Source organism: Archocentrus centrarchus, chromosome 2, assembly GCF_007364275.1.
Source record: "Archocentrus centrarchus isolate MPI-CPG fArcCen1 chromosome 2, fArcCen1, whole genome shotgun sequence".
NCBI classification, from domain to species: Eukaryota; Metazoa; Chordata; class Actinopteri; order Cichliformes; family Cichlidae; genus Archocentrus; species Archocentrus centrarchus.
The window spans coordinates 25,024,693-25,045,079 of NC_044347.1; the positions used below are offsets into that span (position 1 = coordinate 25,024,693).

The 20,387-nt window shown below is 39.9% G+C and overlaps 1 protein-coding gene across 1 annotated transcript in view; it reads left to right on the forward strand.

Moving 5' to 3' along the window:
* Positions 1–20,387, forward strand: part of LOC115794157 (gamma-aminobutyric acid receptor subunit gamma-3-like) — a 129,008-nt gene that overhangs the window by 22,261 nt on the left and 86,360 nt on the right. The window contains exon 3 of the mRNA XM_030749484.1: positions 17,366–17,433. Coding sequence (XP_030605344.1) covers positions 17,366–17,433 — 68 coding nt within the window. The remainder of the gene's footprint in view (positions 1–17,365; positions 17,434–20,387) is intronic.

Genomic DNA, 20,387 nt, shown 5'->3' on the forward strand with positions numbered 1-20,387 from the left:
TTATTAAATTCACAAAGTGTCTCCTCTAAAAGTTAAGGGCCCCACGCACCACCTCATGAAAGCTGCATTTGTCATGCATTTAATCATTAAAGACAAAAGTTCTTAACAATGCTCACTTATTTATGATGATAAGAATACAACAGATGCATTTTAATGTCTCGGTTTTAATATAGGCACTTTGAATCTTCTATGAGATTTGAGTAAAGCTCATGTAATCAGAAAAAAACAGACAAAAACTAAGGGTTAAGCTGGATGTTTTGGGACACTTAACCTCAGCAGAGACACATGTGGCGTCTTTTCTGGAAGGCTGAACGTGCTAAACTCTTCCCATACAGTCGTTTCTTTGGTGCCCAGCATCTTCCATTGTTGTGCTTGCACACGGGGAACCAAATAATGCATAATTCATTGTTTACCTGATGGACACAAAGTCTAATTAAATCTGCACAGAGTCTCCAGCTGTGACGGGGCGCCTCTGGTTTTTGCTTCTTAATGTTTAAGTAACAAAGTTGCTGGTGGAAAGGTTGTGCTGGTGCTTAGTAAGAACTGGACTTTTACCAGCCTCATGTCAGTTTAGCGACATGAGATGTTGTGACTACATCTGATATTCTAGTGTTTTGCCCCCTCCCCAAAAAAAGAGAGATTATAGCACTAGACTGTTTTGGCAGTCGCCCAAAGCATTATTAGCATAATTATAAATTTATTCTGTGTATCGTGAGATTAACCTGAGTGGGGACACAAAGCTTTCCATTTGCATCTATTTGCACCCGTAATCTTCAAACTGTGTGAACAAAGTCATAACAAGGCTTGATCATGAGTCACCTCGATTCACAAATTAATTAAGGTGTTAAATGAATGATACCCTACTCAATTATGAGTGATAGCAGATGATTTTTATTCTTTAATAGAAATTGAATTGAGAGCTACTTCATGAAACACCCTCATCTTTGTGTGCATAAAAATGTGTACCAAGCACCTCTTTGCTTCTATACCCTTAGTGTTTGTAGCTGCTGCCTGGTGGCGATTCATAAACGGTCAAATCTTACCGTTTGCTTGGTTCTCATTAAGCCTCAGAAGGAAGAAAAATGCCTCCTCTTCCAAGATCTTTAATATGTGGTTCATGGAGTACAATCTACGCAGTGCAGCGTGCGCTCGCTCGGTCCCCCACACACCCACACACGCGCAAACAGCATCACACTGCACTGCATACACAACTACAAAGCTGGGCAATATCTGTCTAAGGGGAAAGTCTTTTCATTAAGAAGTAAATGAGTTTTTTTCTTTTCTTATTTATGCATTCATAAAGGGAATATATGAGTTTTTGCCAAATCCACGGAACACCTGATGTCATCTTTTATCTCTGTCTGCTGACATGAATGAGTGTTTATGTAACACGTTTGCTAGCTGGGTCTCATAAAAAAAAAAAACTAAAAAAAAAAAAACTGCGAGGGTCAGCTGGTGATGCTGCACTCTTCAATCTAAATTATATTTGGAAGATTTGTGTCCACAATACCCTGCTCTAAATTCACCAAACTGTACTTATGCAAGTTTTGCTGGATGATGTGCGTCTTTGTACAAAAGCGTTAGGGGAACAGAATAGGAAAGGAAAGTGTAGGAGCTTTGTTTTTTATATTATTTTTTTACTTTTTTATGCTTTCTAAAATTTCAAACCTTCTAGATTAACTTGCATAAACATGTTTCATTTATCTGCCTTTATTTTCTATGAATTTTTAACTTGAAGATGTCAAAGTTCTTTGAATCACTGTGGTTCAGAAACAATGCAAATAGATAAATACTCACTCGTGGCGCGTTCATAAATGATTAAAGATTTGATTAAAAACTCCACAAAAAAACCTCTGGTTGCTAGGGGTAAATTTGCACTGCCCAAGTGGTTAGCATGTGGTTGCTGGAAGTTTCTGGCTGTTGCTAGGTGAAAATAATTGCTGCATCAAAAACCTCTTTGTCATTGCTTTGCTTGCTAGCAGATGACCACAGTCACCCATAGTTTGCATTGAAGACGATGACTTGTCTGCACATTCTCACTAAGTAACTACCCAGAGGTAGTGAAACTTGAAAAAGTTTGAAGGTTAAAAAAAAAAAAAGTTTTGTATTTGCTTAAATTAACTTTTTTTGTCTGCCTTCACTCTCGTTCATTAACCCTTTAACTGGCCGCTCCAAAATCACCAAAAACGCCTGAAAAAGCATACCCAAATTCAATCAGCTGCTGTTCCTGAACTCTTTGGAGTACATGCAAAAGCTTGATCTCTTTGTAAAGAAGACAAGCTATATTTTTCATTTCTGCAGTCAAAAATGCTGTAACTGTAATGAATATGTAGCTATTAAGTTTGGAACACAGAAAAATTAGACAATTTTTACCTCGCCTGGATTTTTCCTGTTAGTTTTTATCTAATTACACACTGAGTGTATGGATTGGAAACTATAATGAAGCTGTAGAATGAAGTCTTTTTACCATGTATTTCAAATTTTATCAAGATAGCACAAAAACCTACTGTTTTGTAAAGGTTTTTGTGTGTTGATCCCAGGTGTGGTCTTGCTTGTGCCATTTGGACTTAAATTGGCTAGCTTGGTAGCTAGTTTGAAAGCAATGCTGCTGTATAATTTTTCTCTTTTGCAAAAAGCATTTCCACAAAAAGCATTATATTTTAATACCGACACCTACTGTGCTGGAATGTCAGCCAGTTATTGGGGCTGGGTTATTCATACTTTCTGAGGCATTATGGTTATTGGCAATACTGACTATATGCTACACCTTTATCTAGCAAGTTTACCATATCAATATACAGGCGATGATTTATCATATTTCTATCTACTATAGTTATTGTTAATTTGAAGGAAAAGTAACTTTTTTGGAAGTATAATCTTCATTTCAAACTAAGAAGACTGATAACACTTTAATCTCAGTATGCAGAACATAAAGATACTAGTTATAGCTAGGTTAGCTTAGCATGGAGACACAAAAAGGTCTAAACAGCTCGGCTCTGCCAAAATGTTACAATCCGACCTCCAAGTGAATCCTTTGCATTCCTAAAATGTAAAAACAACAAATTGCAGATTTATGGAATGCTATGTATTTATTTATTGGGTCCAATGCCTGTAGCGCTTGCTGTTTGCCTAGCGAGTGCTTACGGCCAACCAACAGTCCAATACATTAGTGAGTTTTTAAAGCTTCAGATTTTGTTACCTAGACAGGACCAGGCTAGCCATCTAGAATCAGAATCAGAATCTTTATTGTCATTGTACATGCTAGTTGCACAACGAAATTTAAAATGCATTCCTTTCTAGGTGCCTCAGACAATAAATAATAAAAATAAAAATATGAGTGATAAAAATGATTAATAAAATACAATACACAATATTAAATTAACATTAGAAGAATCTAGCCCCGATACACACACCAACGCACACACACACTCAGCATTACCACCCCACATCACTGTCCATTTGACCACAAAGAGTTCAGTTCAATGATAGCCCTGGCATAAAAGCTGTTCCTCAGTCTGTTTGTTTTGGCCTTCATTGTCCTGAAACGTCTGCCTGATGGCAGTAGCTGAAACAAAGAGTGTCCAGGGTGTGAGGGGTCCTGGAGGATGCTCCGTGCCCTCCTCTGGCAGCGGCCACTCTTACTTACTTTCTAAGCTTGCTTAGAAAAATGGTTCCAGCTTAATTAAAGTGCTGTGTTTAAATCTGTATCATACAGGTTTGCACACAGACAATACAAGACTTCCTCCTTTCCTCTAAGGAGCATCAAATTTGTCAAATTAGGCAGGACTCACATCCTATACATCATTTTAGATACCTCAGCTGCTCTGAACCTGTAGTATTGGTCAGAGGCGAGGCTGTCAACAGACATCTTTTTTTTTTGTTTGTTTGAATGGTAGAGTTCAGCCATGAAGGACAACTCTTTCCCAGTAGTCGGGTGATTGCAGCTGCTGTCCCTCTCAGCAGTGCAGATGGCTCACTGCAGCTCGTCCTTGGAGTGGGGAGCTGCTGAAATGTTACAGATGTGGGTCAAACAGCATTTGGCAATCATTTTCAAACTCTGCTTCTTCCTGCTTGGAAGAACCAGATGGCTTGTGTTCATCATATGCAGCGAGCCCCTTTTAGTCATTTAAAAATTTCTGCAAGGCAGAAATGGTCTCACTGGTGGAGTTAGACCCCAGCAGGAAGATCCATTTTAAAGATATCTGCCTTCAGATTCCAAAGCTAAAGCTCAGATTGGTTTCAGGGTGTGGCTAACGTGGATATAAATAAAAAAGGGAAATCCATTCAGTGCTCATTTGACTAACTGGCTGAGAAAAAAAAATCGAACTCTTACATTTTTCCTCCTGTATAACCTTAATCCAGGTGCTTCTGCTGTCTGTTTCCATGGTTACAAGCAGGAAGCACTAGTAAGGAGAAGCATCGTGTTAAAGATTTACCAAAATGCAAATAAACAGGTTATAAGCTGGAAACCCTGAGGCATTGTTACCTTTCATCAGTTTCCTTCACATTTCCACACCGCATGTGCAGTGTCACAGTGATCACAGGTGTTACTTTCACCTGGTAATCACATATCAGCGTCTGGCACCTTTCTCACATACTTCGTGTGACGGCAGATGAGAAACTAAGCATCTGAAGGTAGGAACTATTTCGAAAACGTGCAAACAAAATCGTGACAATTTTATTTTCCTCATCAATTTGTTCGACGCCACGGATGAATGCGAGGATGTTCCATCGACCTGCATTAACAACATATTTCTTTAAACCCTTGACTTGGTGGGAAAGACACACGTTTGGGTTTGGCCTTGGGCAGAGGTGTCTTAATAGCAAATCTGCAAGTGCACTTTTTTTTTTCTTTTGTTTTTCTTTGACAGTTATTGGAAAAATAAGACCTGCAGATGTGCACACGTCATGTTATGTAATCGTTCTCATCCAGACAGAGAAAAACTTGAAATGGAGAGAGCTGAGGTGTGCCCTGACATTTGGCTCAAACGCTAAGTAAATAAATCCATTATCTAACAAATTGACTCGACTCATTCCATTAAGGATCGCTTTAGAGAGCTTTTTTATCTGCATCACTTAAGTCCTTTAGCTCTGTTTTGTTTTCTGGTGCTCCTGCACAGTTTGACATTTTTTGGTCATCAAGGTTTTTGTGTGTGTGTGTGTGTGTGTCTATGTGTTCAGGAGTTTTGCTGTTTTGCCAGTGAGTGGTGCGGTGCTGTGTGTGGGCTGAGAAGTACTGGAAAAGACAGACCAAAGAATTTGCTTCTCCAGTGGGGCTGCAGCTGTCACATACACAGAGCTTAGGAAGCACTGTGAATTTTTTCAAGCTGTGACAGTTCTATCTAAGCTTTACTGCTACACGATCATTACATGTTGTATAATAGTAGGTTCCTATTAAGAAACGTCCACACCGAACGAGGCGAGTTAATGGACTCTATACTAAGTTATGGATACAGACTCTCTTCCTGCCTCCCTTCACTCTAATTAGAAATGAACAAAGACACCAGATATAATCACGTAGAGAAAACATGATGTCCTGAAAACCGTAATCAACACATATTTGGAGTCAAACTCCAAGAACTGTTGCTTCAGTCCTCCTCTGACAGTATCATTTTACCAGATGGTGCTGGACTGAACCATCTGGGAAAATGTCCTTGGAAACTGTTTGTAAAAAGGGCATACGCTTTCAAAAAACACACTGCACATGATCAGATGAACCATCTGTCCATAACCCTTTGTAATAACCATCGCTAATAAACTGCAAACTGATGATTAAACTTTAGCAAACAGTTATCTCACTACTAAAAAACAATGCAAGGATTAATAATATGTAATGGTTACGTGATTTGTTGTGAAATAAAACATGCATGTGATTTAATGATTTTTTTTGTAATAAAGAATTTATTACTGATCGCTGAACCCATCCTCATTCCCAGCTTCAGGCAGCATTAACCTGGTATAATCAAAACCACGGGCATCTGAAAGATACCCACAAGGCTTCCTGTAGCATTGGTAACACATGTGCCACAGCACTTACTGCTGTTGTATTTTAACCTAAACCACTATAATTTCCTAAACCTAATTCCCACTGTAGCATCCCACCTGAATTAACTGATTATTAATAAACTGATTACTACAATAGTTATTAAAAAGTGGCACCAAACGCTGCAGTTTGAGGGGCTATAAAAGGTAGCGCTATGTTGTTAGCATGTTGTTACTTGGTAAATGATCAGATGAACCGTTTATCTAATATCACATGTAAAATACGGCAGCCTGATTGGCCAGTAGGTCCTCATAGGACGTTGTTTAAAAAGAAAGCCCTATGAGGAACTAGGACTTGTAAGTATACGGCTATAAGCATGTACTTACAAGATAGAGCCTCTTGTGAGCTTGTGAATCTTCTGAGATGTACCTCAAAAGGTAAACTGGACTTTTCTGCTGATTGCACCCTATTTTCTAATCAATATGCTCTAAAGTGGAGAAAGGAAAAACCAAAAGCAAACCACTGCAAAGTGTGCCCTTGTGCTGACATGCTTCAATCAATCTGTAATGCCAAAAGGGAGTTTTGAGATTCTACCAACAAGGACTACATGGCCTAGTTATGATTACCACTAAGGGGCTGACACCACAGGGCTGACACAAATACTCCTCTTGTCACCTCATATTTACATGAGTTCCATTATGATGAGTGTGGCTATATATCACACTAACAACAACTGATGATTACAAACATCAAAGTAGAAAAATAAGTATTTAAAAAACTGACTAATGTGTAGTTTTGAAATGAGAGGTAAACAATAATTCACTAATGGACCTAGCGAGCATTTTCTATTCCAGTGTTTATTCCAAACTAGCGCATTGATGGGTTTCATAATTATATCTGGACGAATTTTAATTTAATTAGTTGAAGCTTCTTAGATTTTAACAACCAATAATTGGGATGTTCTGTTTGTTGAAAGTGGCTCGGTTTTTGGAAAGCTGTTTTGACAGGATGCAGTTAAAATACAACTTTGCTGGAAATATGTTCATTTTATTTTTTGTTGTTTCGCTGACATGAATGATCCACGCAAACCCAAAGTGAAGGCAGTGTGAGCTGCAGGGCCTTACACTCAGTAACAATGAAACAGAGAGGTCATGCATGAAATTATGTGTGATCACCGTGGATGACACGGGCTGCTCCGGTGCAGCAGAGGATGGAGTGATGGATTACAGTGTATGCATACTGCTCTGTAACTGACTCATACTAGGTCACCTATAACTGATAAACTGTTGATCTTAAGTGATTTCTGGACTTCTTTTAAATATTTTATGTTTAATTTTAAATATAATTAAAAAATCTTAAATGCAAACTTTTCTTTCAGCTTATACTTAGGGAGATATGTTACAGTAATTACAGTAATAAAAAAACACTGTTATGGGTATAGAAAAGAAACATTAACTTAAAGAAGCATAAGAAATATCCCATGTTTTGCTGACCTACCCATCCACCCTGACCACCTCCGTGTATGGGCTTTTTTCTCCTCTAATATTTACTACAGCCACTAGAGGGCACTGTGACAAATCATGTTACCTTAAGCAAATGGCTAGAGTGTACTGCAGATTACTTTTAGCTAAAAAGGAAACACAGTTAATTATTTGACGGCACATTTATTTTCAAATTCAGACTGAAGATGAGGCAGGCAGGCCTCTGCTGGCTGCGTAATGTTCCCATTATGGTGCTCCTTGGATACCGGGCATATGGGAGTTGAATGGTCAGCTGGGATATGTGCGCCTGCCTGTACACATGAGAATGTTTGCTGGGGCTGACAATGCATGATGCATTTATCATGCCAGCCAGGCCAAGCAGGCATAAAATCCCTTTCTTCTTAATCGAGGCCCACGGGGTGATTCGGTAATACAGATGGGGCCTGTCATGCTCTTCTGAAAAGCGAAGACAAGGAGGAGGATGAGCAACATGAAGGGGGAGAAGAAATCATCTGGCCTCTGTGGGTCATGTTTCTCTATTAAGAGGAGGAAACTGGGTTGGTAGATTTGAATAGATAGGTGACTGTTCTGCTTTCTTTCCATATTAATAAGAATGCGGCTCTTCTGAACTTTATTTTTCGAGTGATGAAAGAGGGGGAAGAAGCTCTGACTGGAAGTATAAAAAAAGAACAGCGTCATGATTACCAATGCACCATCACGCATGGATCTGCCATGCGATATTTGGTCATACGTCAGGTCGGCTCAGCTTTTACGAGGCTGTGTGTGTTCAAAGGCTCCCTCTCACTTTCAAAGGGAGGAAAAATAAATGATTGGGGTGGGGCTGGAAGCACTGTAATGTAGCTCATTCTGCAGTGGTAGATAAGGCATGTATAGATTCATACATGCCTGTGACAAGCACATCTTATGGAGATTTTCACTGTCACTGCCTTGATCAGCCACTGTGGTGTAAATTAAGGACAATTCCCTACAGGTTGTCACACTTGCTTAGCTGTAATAGTTCAGCTTTCCACCCAATGCTTCCCCCTCCCCGTGTCCCCTGTAAATGGATCTCATAGGAGGGACAGTGGTGCTCACCAACACCTAGATTACCTCCAGGTGTTTCTCCCTCATAGTCCAAAGGCATGCAGATCACTCGGCTGCAGCCTGCACGGCCCGCAGGTTTAAACGTTGTTTATTTCTGTTTTTGTCTGGTAGCAGACACTGGCAGTGTGTCCTGAAGGGGTTTCCCGCTATATGCTTGAATACACTCTGGTTACTCTGAATGAACAATGAATACATTGTGATTATATATTGTCTGGTACACCTTCAATGCCAGCTTCCTCCAAATGGACAATAAAGATTTGATTCTAAGCCTGAACTTGGGCTCGATGCCTGGTAATGGTGGCAGATTAAACTCAAAAGAAGCCCCATGGGGACTTGAAAATGATTAAAAGGGAAAATTAACATAAATACTTCGCTTCCAGGCAAAAGTATCCATGTGGCCATAATGTTGTCTTCCACAAAAGAGGTAATTCCAGCTGGCACTGCTTCCTGTTACTTTACATTGAACCGAGCAGCTGTAAATGTGTGTGGTAAGCCAGTGAGGGATGGTACCTTATTGACTTATTGTGTGCAGGGCATGCTGTGACTTACAGAAAGGAAAGCAGAGCTGAAAGAGCAACTAAGCACCTTAATGAGCAAATCAGCTCTTTATTTACAGTATAGAGGGACATGGATCAGACTCAAATGTGTCAGTTCATGATTTCGTGCGGTGAAAGTCTCATTTCCGTGTCTTGCTGCACATCTTCAACTCCCGAACTGAGCAAATGTGCAAAGATGCGGTACAGAGTCCCTTTCATGGTGGTCATCAAAATATTGGCCATGAAGTGCATGCATTTTCAGTAAAAGAATAAAAAGAATCAAAGTAGGTTGGGGCTGGGTGGGTTTGCCTCCTAGCACGGTCCTTTGGTCCTTTCAAGAGAAATGCTCCCATGCTGTTTAGATTGACTGTAACCAATGCTAGCTGGTAGGAACAAATGCATGATATGATTTTTTAACTGAAAGCCCATAGTTAAAGCTTGCACAAAATTAAATAATTAAGGGCCACAAATGAAAAAGTGAAATGTTTGCAACAAAATTTTACTCAGTTGTTACAGACAAATGTCAACGTGCTAGTTATGCTGCAGGGAAAAGCCAGGGAATCATTTAAGCGCTCGCACTGGAAGCCATGCATGTCAAAACTGTTCCAACCCATCTAATAGATGATGAGGTATTTTACTATGCAAATGAATAGCTTCAGCTCCTGTGTGTACTAGATACAAAGCAAGGTCTAGGAACCCTGCATGGCTGTATACAATTTATTGAGATATCCCAGTGTCACAAGTTAATACACTGAATACTGTCAGTGGTACAATCACATTTCCCTGGGCGTAGTAAGCCGAACTGCAGACCTCATCAAAAGTGCAACTGGCTTGTTGTCCCTCATTGTCCAGTTGGTGGAGCAGAACATGCTGCTGGATTTGAATCAACGTCTCCCGGCAGACCTTCGCCCGGCCGGCTGAAACCGTTTGCGTCAGCAGCGCAGCGCAGCAGGTCCCCGGGGACAAAATCCACAGATGCGCACATATTCACACACCCACACGCACTGCAGACTCTAGAGCTCATATCAACAACATGAAACACACAACAACCACACGACTCTGAAGAGGCTGACGATCTAACCAGAAAACGTCTGAAGCATCAATGAACCGTAATGAAGAACAGAAATGAATGTAATGTGGGTCGTGGAGTCATTAAGTAGCTCGTTCTGCAACATGTGACAACTTACATTATTAGATTACATGCAGACTGTCATCTGCTTAGTGCTCTTAATTGATAGCTCTGCTGTCTGTGGATATAAGAGAGAAGAAAAGCAACCAATTACTGCCTACTTCTTTAACTGTAGACTTTTCTCGTCACCCGTCTTCTTAATCAGCTGCCGAGATTTAACTTGAAATATATTTTCTCTGTCAGCATCAGCCTGCTTCATATTTGTTCTGGCTCAGACAATCACACCTGGAAGCTGCTCGCTAAAAAAAAAGAAAAAAGCAGGCGTATTCTTGGAGGGTGAGCAGCATGGCTAATCAGGGTTGGGGGTTAAGCACTCTGCTTAAAGGCACCTTTTCTTAAGGAAAGAATTAGTAGAAACATGGAAACATGAACATTATTTTGGGGCTTTTACAGTCTGTAATACTGTGAAGCTGATATCTAATAAAGACAGAGGCGATACTTCAGTGTGACACTGGAAATCATCAATAATTGGGTGCTACAGTGAAAAAGTAGGATTTCCTGCTACTATTTGATATCAAATACTTCAAATACATCTGTGAAAAATGCTGTGTTTATAACCACAAATTTAAAAAAGTAGATGTTTTGACTCAAGTAAAAGTACAGTTGGCAGTAGCTGTACTCACGGAAAACCCAAATGACTTCACTCCGTAACAGCTGCCAGCACATTTTTATTTTACAGTTAGTAAAGTCTGAATTTCTCTTGTCAAGTTTCTCTTTTTTTAAATAAACTTTCATGAGTAAATTCAAGCACAGTATCTACAGTAGCAGATACTGACTCCATCATCCATCTGTGATAAATCAAATATGCAGATCCATCCACTGCAGTGACCCTGTGGGAAATAAGGGAGAAGCTGAAAGCACCACAATCCTGCGCATGGATGTTCAGCATAGATATACAAAGGAGGTGACCTTTGGTAGCCCTGTGTTAGTGACTATAAGTTGCTGCAAATGTGAGTTATTAAACAGACAGAATTTCAGGGTTTGGAAAAAGAAAAACACATTTTTAAAAAAAAGATGAGCAATACATTATAAATCAGAGCAAATGCAACAATTTAGCTAAACCCCTTATATATATATATATATATATATATATGTATATGTATGTATATGTATGTATTTCATGTCATTTATTATTTGGAAATGTGTGCATTATGTGAGGACGAAAAGCATGTCTGTGCCAAATGGGATTTAAAAAGTGTCCAAAGTAAGAATACAGAAATATTGTAAACTGTCCTACATTTCAATAGTCACACGACTGAGAGGCTGTCATCCACATGATTCATCATAAAACAGTGTAATACCCATTTAGATACAGGGTACCAAAATAAAAATATATTCTATGGCTCAAAGAGTATTTCTGACATATTTAATTTAAGTTATTGTCTATTATTAGCTCTTTAGGAAATGATGACACTGCATGATGATCTGTTTTGAGGCCCAATCTGTGCACACAGCGTATTAAAATTTAGTCCTAATACAACAGGCACACTTTGTTTTGTCAGTTCACTTCTCTAATGTACTGACCTCAGACCAGCGTTCTCTTGTTCTCTCGCTGTGCTTCATGCTGCGCCCTGTTAATATGAGCCTCTGCAATGTCAGCCATTATTCTGTTATCGCCAGGGAAATGGCTGCTGTAAGATAACAGAGTGCCAGCAGACCGAGCGCAAAATGTACATAAATAATAAAGCATAAATAAAAGGAGTGTAAATATGTATTAACCGTACCAGCGATTGATGCTGGACTGTGTGAATGTCACTCGTGCTCCATGAAGTCCTCCTCATCTGCATGGTTTCAGCTTCGCTGCACAATAAAAAAAACTCTGTAATTTAACAGAATTTATTCTATAAAATTTACTGAATTTTTCTGATATTTTGAAAGTCAAAAAAATAGACAGTGAATTAACATGTCTAATGTAAAATAACATGAACAAAATGACCTTTTTTTCACAGGAAATCCATTATTTTTCCACACAAATGGACTGTAGAAATACAGTTACACGAGTAACATGATTTCACAAATATGTTTACTTTAAAGAGAAAACTGTTAAATTCTAGTTCATAGATGTAAATGCATATCTGAAATCTGATGCACTGAGTGCATAATGACACAAAATATGTCTGTAATTTCTCATGGATTTGTTCGTCAAATAACAGATATGTCGTGTCATCATGGAAGTTTTCATTAGAAAAATTGTGGGGAAGAAATGTATAATTTTCTTCCACTTATCCACGGCCGGGTACAGGGGCAGAGAAACCCAGGCCACTCTCTCCCTAACCACCTCCTCCCGCTCATCTGGGGGAACACTGAGGCGTTCCCAGGCCAGCCAAAAAATATAATCTCTCCAGCGTATCCTGGGTCTTCCCAGGGGCCTCCTCCCGTTAGCACCTCACACAAAGGGGGAGGCGAGGAGGGATCCTAGTCAGATGCTCAAACCATCTCAACTGGCTCCCTTCGATGAGGAGGAGTAGCCGCTCTACTTACCGGACTCTACCTTCACCTATGGTCACGAGCTTTGGGTAGTGACCAAAAGAAGAAGATTGCTCCTCCTGGGCACCTCTTGGGTGAGGTGTTCTGGGCATGTCCTACTGGGAAGAGGCCCTGGGGCAGACCCAGGAGATTATATCTCTCAGCTGGCCTGGGAATGCTTCTGTGTCCCGCTGAATGAATTGAAGGATGTGGCTGGGGAGCGAGAGGTCTGGGCTTCTCTACTTAGGCTTCTGCCCCTGCAACCCGGCCCCGGATAAACGGAAGAAAATGGATGAGTATGTAACATTTGCAAGTACTAGTAAACTGTCACAACAGTTTACAGCCTGAGCATGCCTGATCTCACCTGCAGGGTCCGGCCGGGATGGTACTAGATGGGAGACCAACGGGGGATAACAGGTGCCTGTTTGGCCTGACTGTATCTCAGAGGGTAGAGGCACGTCACCTGCTGGTTGGAAAGTTGGTAATTCGAGCCCTACCAGCACGAGTCAGCAGGATTAAAAACATTTTTTTTTTCACCCTCTGAAATATGACTGCCCACCCCTAATGTCACTGGGCTACAGTACTGATAATCTTGTAATATCCAGTAAGACTGCATTGAACCAGTTATGGAACTTAAGCTTGATAAGTACTTATGCACTATTTAAATATTCTGTATTATGCTGCTTCTATATGGTGCCGTATTGCTATAGGAAATGCTGCTCATCACTAAACAAGTAATTAAATCATCTCCAGCTGCAACATTAAAAGTGATATACACATTAATGAATTGCTAATTATAATCCCATAACGTAATAAATATGATAGAATACTTTAATTAAATTCACTGTCCATCTGTTAGGTACACCTATTCAACTGTTTGTACAAATAACAAATCAGCCAATCACATGGCAGCAACTCAATACATTAAGGCATATAGACATGTTCAAGAAGATCTGTTGAAGTTCAATTCAAGCATCAGAATAGGGAAGAAAAGTGATTTAAGTGACTTTGAATGTGGCATGGTTGTTGGTGCCAGACTGCTGATTGACTGTTATTTTCCTGCACGACCGTCTCCAGGGTTTACAGAGAATGGTCCAAAATAGAGGAAATATCCAGCGAGCAGCAGTTCTGGATGAAAATGCCGGGTTGATGCCAGAGGTCAGAGAAGAATGGCCAGACTGCTTTGAGCAGATTGGAGGGTAAAAATAACACAAATAACCCCCTCTACTGCATATGCAGAAGGTACGCACAACATGAATCCACAACACATCAAAGCTTTCAGTAGATGGGCTACAGCAGCAGAGCAGGAAGCTAAAAACAGGAAATACAGGAAAGCGGAGTCTCACCAAAATGTGAGAACTGAAGATTGGAAAAATGTTGCCTGGGATGATGAGTCTCGATTTCTGCTGTGAAATTTGGATGGCAGGGTTGGAATTTGGTCTAAAAATACATGAAAGTATGGATCCATCCTGCCTTGAATCAGCAGCTCAGTCTGGTGAACATTTTTCCCGACACACTTTGGGCTCTTTAGTTCCAACTGAGCATCGTTTAAACACGAGCGCCTACCTGAGTATTGTTGCTGACTGCGTCTATCTCTTTATGGCCATAGTGTCAAAGAAGAGGTGGATATGTCAAAAACGTTTGATGGCTGCTTCCAGCAGGATAACCCAGCATGTCACAAAGCTCAGATCAAACTGGTTTCTTAACAATGAGCTCACTGCACTCAAATGGCCTCCACAGTCACCAGATCTCAATACAATAGAGTGCTTTTGGGATGCGGTGGTTCGGAAGATTAACTAACAAAAACCTTCTTTAAAATACTTAAAAATACAAGTATTCATAAAAAGTGTTGTTTTTATTGTAACAACAGTAAATCCAAATTATTCACACAAGTTATTTCTTTTGGTATACAGAATGAAAAGCTAATTTTGAAGCATCCATATTAATGTGCTGGTCACAGTCCTGCAAAAAATAATACAAACTCACCATTAAACCATCTCATAGGGCTAAAGGTACAAGAGCTCTCACACATGCTCTGTGCTTAACCTCATAATATGTGCTGTAACCAAAACAGCTCAAACGGCATTGGTGCTGTTGTCTGAAAAAGGCTGTGCAGTTGCATTCAATGGCACTCATAAGGGAGAACATTGTGCTTTTGTGTGAGGTAGACAGAATTGTGTGTATGTGGAGAAGTATGTGTGTCTCGTCTATATACCATCACACAAGCGAATAGCTGCAGTTTGGCAGAGAGAAATGGTACATGGAAACATGTACAAGCTTGTTTGTGGATTGAATGAAACCAAGAGAAGGAAATTAGTCCTTGTTTGTACAGTAATTTTTTAGACACATTAAAGGGTGTGTTGATATTTTTGTCCATCTTAAAATAGATTTTAGATTGAAGAGTGTGGATTTTGTTTCCTATCCTTAAAAAGAAAAAAAAGGAAGTGAATCAGCATGGGCAAAAAAGGTTTTATTGACTGTGAGCTGAAAGGGAGAATGCCATCGTTACAGTACTTAAGCTACAAAAAAATAAATAAATAAAGGTTAACCAATTCTTATTCAATCTATTATTTAGCAGTTTACTTGAAATTTGCCATTTGGTCAAGGGATCGGTTACAAATAAAATCACTGATGAGCATTTTGTCAAACCAAGACTAAGGTTCTACAGATTTGCTAGCTAAAAGCTAATTTTGGAACGTTAACATGCTAACGGTTAGCACACTGTTGAGTTGAGCATGTTAGCAAGCCAAGCTTTTGCTAATGAGTATTTTGTTCAAAGCACAGGTGGGAAACTGTACAAACTAGTTAGTGTTTACATAAGGACATGAACCAGCAAACACACCACAGCATTTGTAGCCTAAGCTAATTTGCATTGCCCATTTTGATGACCCGATGATGCCAATAAGTGACAAGGTAACTGTTCACCAAAGGTGTGATAGTTTATCCTTGAATGGGATGTTGATATCGGAAGCAAACTTTTTGGCAATCCATGTAACAGTTGAAACATTTTACTTAAAAATGATTCCACTCACTCAGAGTCTGAGGACAGTAAGAGACGTCCATCCATTAATGTCTCTTAATGTCTTTAAACACGTATTCACTTCAGGGTCGAGGGGGCTGGAGACTATCCCGGGGGACATTAGACGAGAGGCAGGTTACACTCTGGACGGGAAGCTAGCTCATCACAGGGCTAACACAGTGATACAGAAAATCAGTCACACCTTTGGCCAATTAAGAAGCACCAATTAACCTAACAAGCATGTCTTTGGACTGTGGGAGGAAGCTGGAGTACCCAGAGAGAAATTTCCACATTGATATTGCAGGCGCCATTTCTTCAATGGATGGGAATTACAAGGAAAAAATAATATTCCGTTTTCGATGGGAGCTAGTACTTCAAAGATAGCTTGCACTGTACCATCTAACTTCCCTGTATCACACAAACTTCACCTTTCCTGTTCAGTGGTGGCTGACATTACCACCCCTTTCTGGTAGTAGTAGATTTGAATATACACATCCCTAATTTCTATATAAGGGCTCTAAACCAATACATCAGGCTGACTTGTCAGGCTAAATGATTTTGCTATCATTAACTCACATCCAGTGTTATACAAGTGCGGCCCTGTTTTTTTTTTTTGGAACACATTGCATATAATGTTATCTTACTGCTAACTTCTAACTTGTCTCAGCCTCATAAATGCCCTTTTTCATGGATCCCTGAATGCTACAATTGATTGAGCACAGCTATTCTGATCACTTCATTGGACTTGGACCATTTTTAGCTCTCAGTGGTGTCTCGATCCTTCTTTTTTACATGGGAGTGAAAGCAGCATTTGGGCCCAGAAATTCCCAGTTACATCAGAGTTAACAAGCGAATAGCAGTGGAAATCCAATGGAAGAGATTTCTGGTTTTTAAACCAGGTCACCATTTATGGAGCTGAGATTTAAAAAAAAAATACACAGAGAATGTTGTATGAAGCACATGATGGATTTTTAATGAAACAGTTGTTCACTAGTATGCGCCACCCATTCATGTATTCCACTTCTGCATATTCAAAGTTGGGTCCTGGTTGACAAAGTCTAAAAAAGGGTATCCCAGACATCCTATTCCCCAGCAATGTTTTCCAGTTCCTCTTGGAGTATTCTCGAGACGCTCCTCAGCCAGATGATATGCAGGCGAGTTCTGGGTCTACAGCAAACTTGCTGGATAAAGTAAACAATTTTTTTTGTGCAACCATTTTAAATGTTGTTGCCAGACAAAATTAGCCAAGATCCTATGTACCACCTGGAAACGCTATTAATTGCCATGGTAACAGTGGAGCTGCTCCAGGAAGCACAGTGGAGCTGTTCTGATTTTAAAAGTGTAAATATTTCTCCTCTAGGTGGATGGATGGCTTTGCCTTCATTGGAGGGAAATAGATTTATTTTATTTGCCCAGGTGACAAAGTGAATGATGATGACCATTGTCTCTAACTTGATTATGTATTTGATTCTGGGGTCTGGACACGCTGCAGGTTCACACACACATAAATTCAGGAAGAAAAAAACCTGACAAATGACACATCCGTCTGCAATATGTGCTCACTTTTATTCCTTCTGGCTTTTGCAGAGAAACCAACGGTCATCGATGTGGGCATATATATCAACAGCATCGGGCCCGTGTCATCCATTGATATGGTGAGTTATGGCTTTATCTCCATCATCTCCCCCATCCACACGCAAACACATTTGTCCACTGCCTGACATTAGCATCATCAGACATGAACGCTGTCATTCCTCACGCTGTATTTGGAGGCCACGTGGGCCGCCACAGCTGTTTGAGTTGTGGCGGAAGCCAAGAAAGACAGGTGTGGACGCTTTTTTGTTCGTGTCCTGTGAATCAGCTTGAATTAATCAAGTGAGTGAGTTAAAAAAAAAAAAACAAAAAAAAAAACACAGAAGAGCTTCAGAAATGGTGCTATGAAAGCACTCTGCTATTGAGTTAGACAGCAGCTTGGGTCTCAGTGGAGATGAGTCTTATTTTATTCCAGTTTTCTTCATTTAATTACTCCATCTTTTCCAAGATCGACTAGAAGGGGAAAAAATGGGTTTGGAAAAAGACCAGGACATGGATCAATGGCTTTTTCATAATAGAGGGTCTGATCAGATTCAATAAAACATATGAAGAGCTGAAACTGAAAGCTTGATGAGCAGTAATGAGAAAATAGCTACTTTTCAGACAACTGAAAGCATAAGCAGTCTGTTATTTGGCCTTGAGTGGAGTGCGGTAGACTAAATGGAAGCAGCCTTCCATTATTTTGAATGCAAACGGTCTGTTCTGTCGCTGTCAGTAGAGTCAGATATGCATATTTTTCTGCTTTAATTCCTGTCTCGCAACACAACACATGTATTGGTTTAAAAAGAGACAGAATAATAAAAGTGCTTCATCTCTGAGCCTACCCAATCACAACATGTTTGTCTGCAGCTGTTGGCTGGGAGCAGGACACGTTTCAAGTTATATATTATATATAGTTAGATCGTGGCCTTTATCTATTCACACCCGAACGATTACATTTTAAAAGAGTGCAACTTGTTTCACACAAGTTGTTTCAAATTGACCTGATACAGTTTCACTGTGGACTCCTGCAGCAGAGGACATTCGGGTGTTCTCCCAAAGTGAAAGTGGGTAAATTCAATTTGGGATGCAAAATGGTGTAACTGAACTCACAGTTCATTAAGTTGATTTTCTACTCTGGACTCTGAGGAGCCAGCAGGACTCACAGAGTCACTTTGAAAGATACTCTCTGGAATTATTACCAAGGTTACCAAACTGTGACCAAACCAAATGCCAACCAGGGCCGCTCCTTCACACTTCCTGTCCTGGTTGATTTGCTAACACGTCTGGTTGCTGTGTGAATGCATCTGAAACAAGAAGACCGCCAACTTTACCAGGAATACAACAGAGAAGCACCTAATGCATCTCATTACATTTCAGCCAAACGTCCATTGTTTTGATAGTGAGCCTTTTTTTGTCACCATATAAACTACTGCAGGTGTAGTCTGCCTCACTGGATCTAATCTGGAGTAGGTAACCCAAAGTTGGATGGATGTTTCGTTTTCTGGGACCTTTCTGGAAGGTGGCTGCAAACTTATAGATCTCAGGGTTTCCCAATCTATCAATGAGTGTATTCATGTGAAAGAGGCACTCTTTGCAAACACGGACTACCGGCAGGAGCAGGAAGATAAAACTATAATATTAGAAAATATCAAATTAAACACAATACATTCTGCAGCTGTGTGTGAACGATAGGAAATGCACTACTATTAGTATTAAAATGTATTAAAAATAATACATGTATTTTAGGCACTTTGCTCATAGCCTTAAAAATCATCACAGAAAGAAAGCATATTTGTGACCAGGAAGGAAAACTGGCCAAAATACCGACTGTGCCAGTTAATAGACTAATCAGCGTCACAGCTCTAAAGTATCATTAAGACATGTGAGGTCCTGACTTATAATTACAATAGTGTATTCCATTAAATTAACCGGCTACGTTGATTAGATGTGCATGAGACAATCTTATTCTTTCAGCTGCAGTCCTGGTGGTGTTAAATAATCTGAGAGCAAGTAAAGAAGGAAAATAAACACCGAGCAGCAAGCAGCCTTACTCGGGCACCCTGTTTAAGGATTGTATCACTGTATTCAGACGCATATAACAATAACATTGATTGAAGACAACAGTGATATTGACTCATATTGATCCTTATCAGGGGACGACAGAGACTTTAGACACTACGATTCACAGGAACTTCCTGGAACGGTTGCTCTAGTTCCCAGAGGACTGATTAAGCAGCGGCTTGCTATTTGTTAATCTCTTATCTTGAACATCACCTGGATCTAATCTGGATCACTTTACATCTGGAGCACAAGTTGCCATGGCGATGTACCTTCCTACCTTCCCAGCACTAAAAATCCAGGATTAAACCCCAAATCCTGCTTATTAGCACAGGCTTCTGAATTCTTCTTGTTTTTTGTTTTTTTTTTAACTTTTTTGTGTACCTCAGGCCTACCCAGATTACCAAGACTATGGAGAACATTCTTCAGTAATCAAAGCTCATGTGTTTTTATAGCACAGCGTTGGGGTGGTTTCTCATTGATGAAGAGCCAAAGCAGCAGCAGCACGAAGTAACTGAGGAAATCAGCTCTGACAGCTCTACTTTTCACTCTGTAAAGAGAGTGAAAACTCATCGCTCTATTGAGCCGGATAACATAAATAATTTCCTGTAATTTCCCCCTGCATTTGAAGGTAATTTGAATCAAGCACAAGACTGGCACTGACACTTAAAAAAACTCTATAGAGAGAAGTAATTACTGAATGCACTGAATGCATTTACATGGTATAGGAATCTGAGGAAACAAAAATATACACTTAAATCATAAGAATTATAAGTCAATGTATAAATATCTCATGAAAAGCCCTTTCTGGACTGTACAATAATGTTCCTTTACATGTGTCCACCCACCTATAAGTTGTAATTAGCTAATAAGAAAAGCTAATGTATAGCAAACTGGTCATTATTCTAATGAAAGCCCTTTCAGGGTGATTCAGCAGTTAAATCAGAGACTCTTGATAACACCGAAGGGGCTTAGT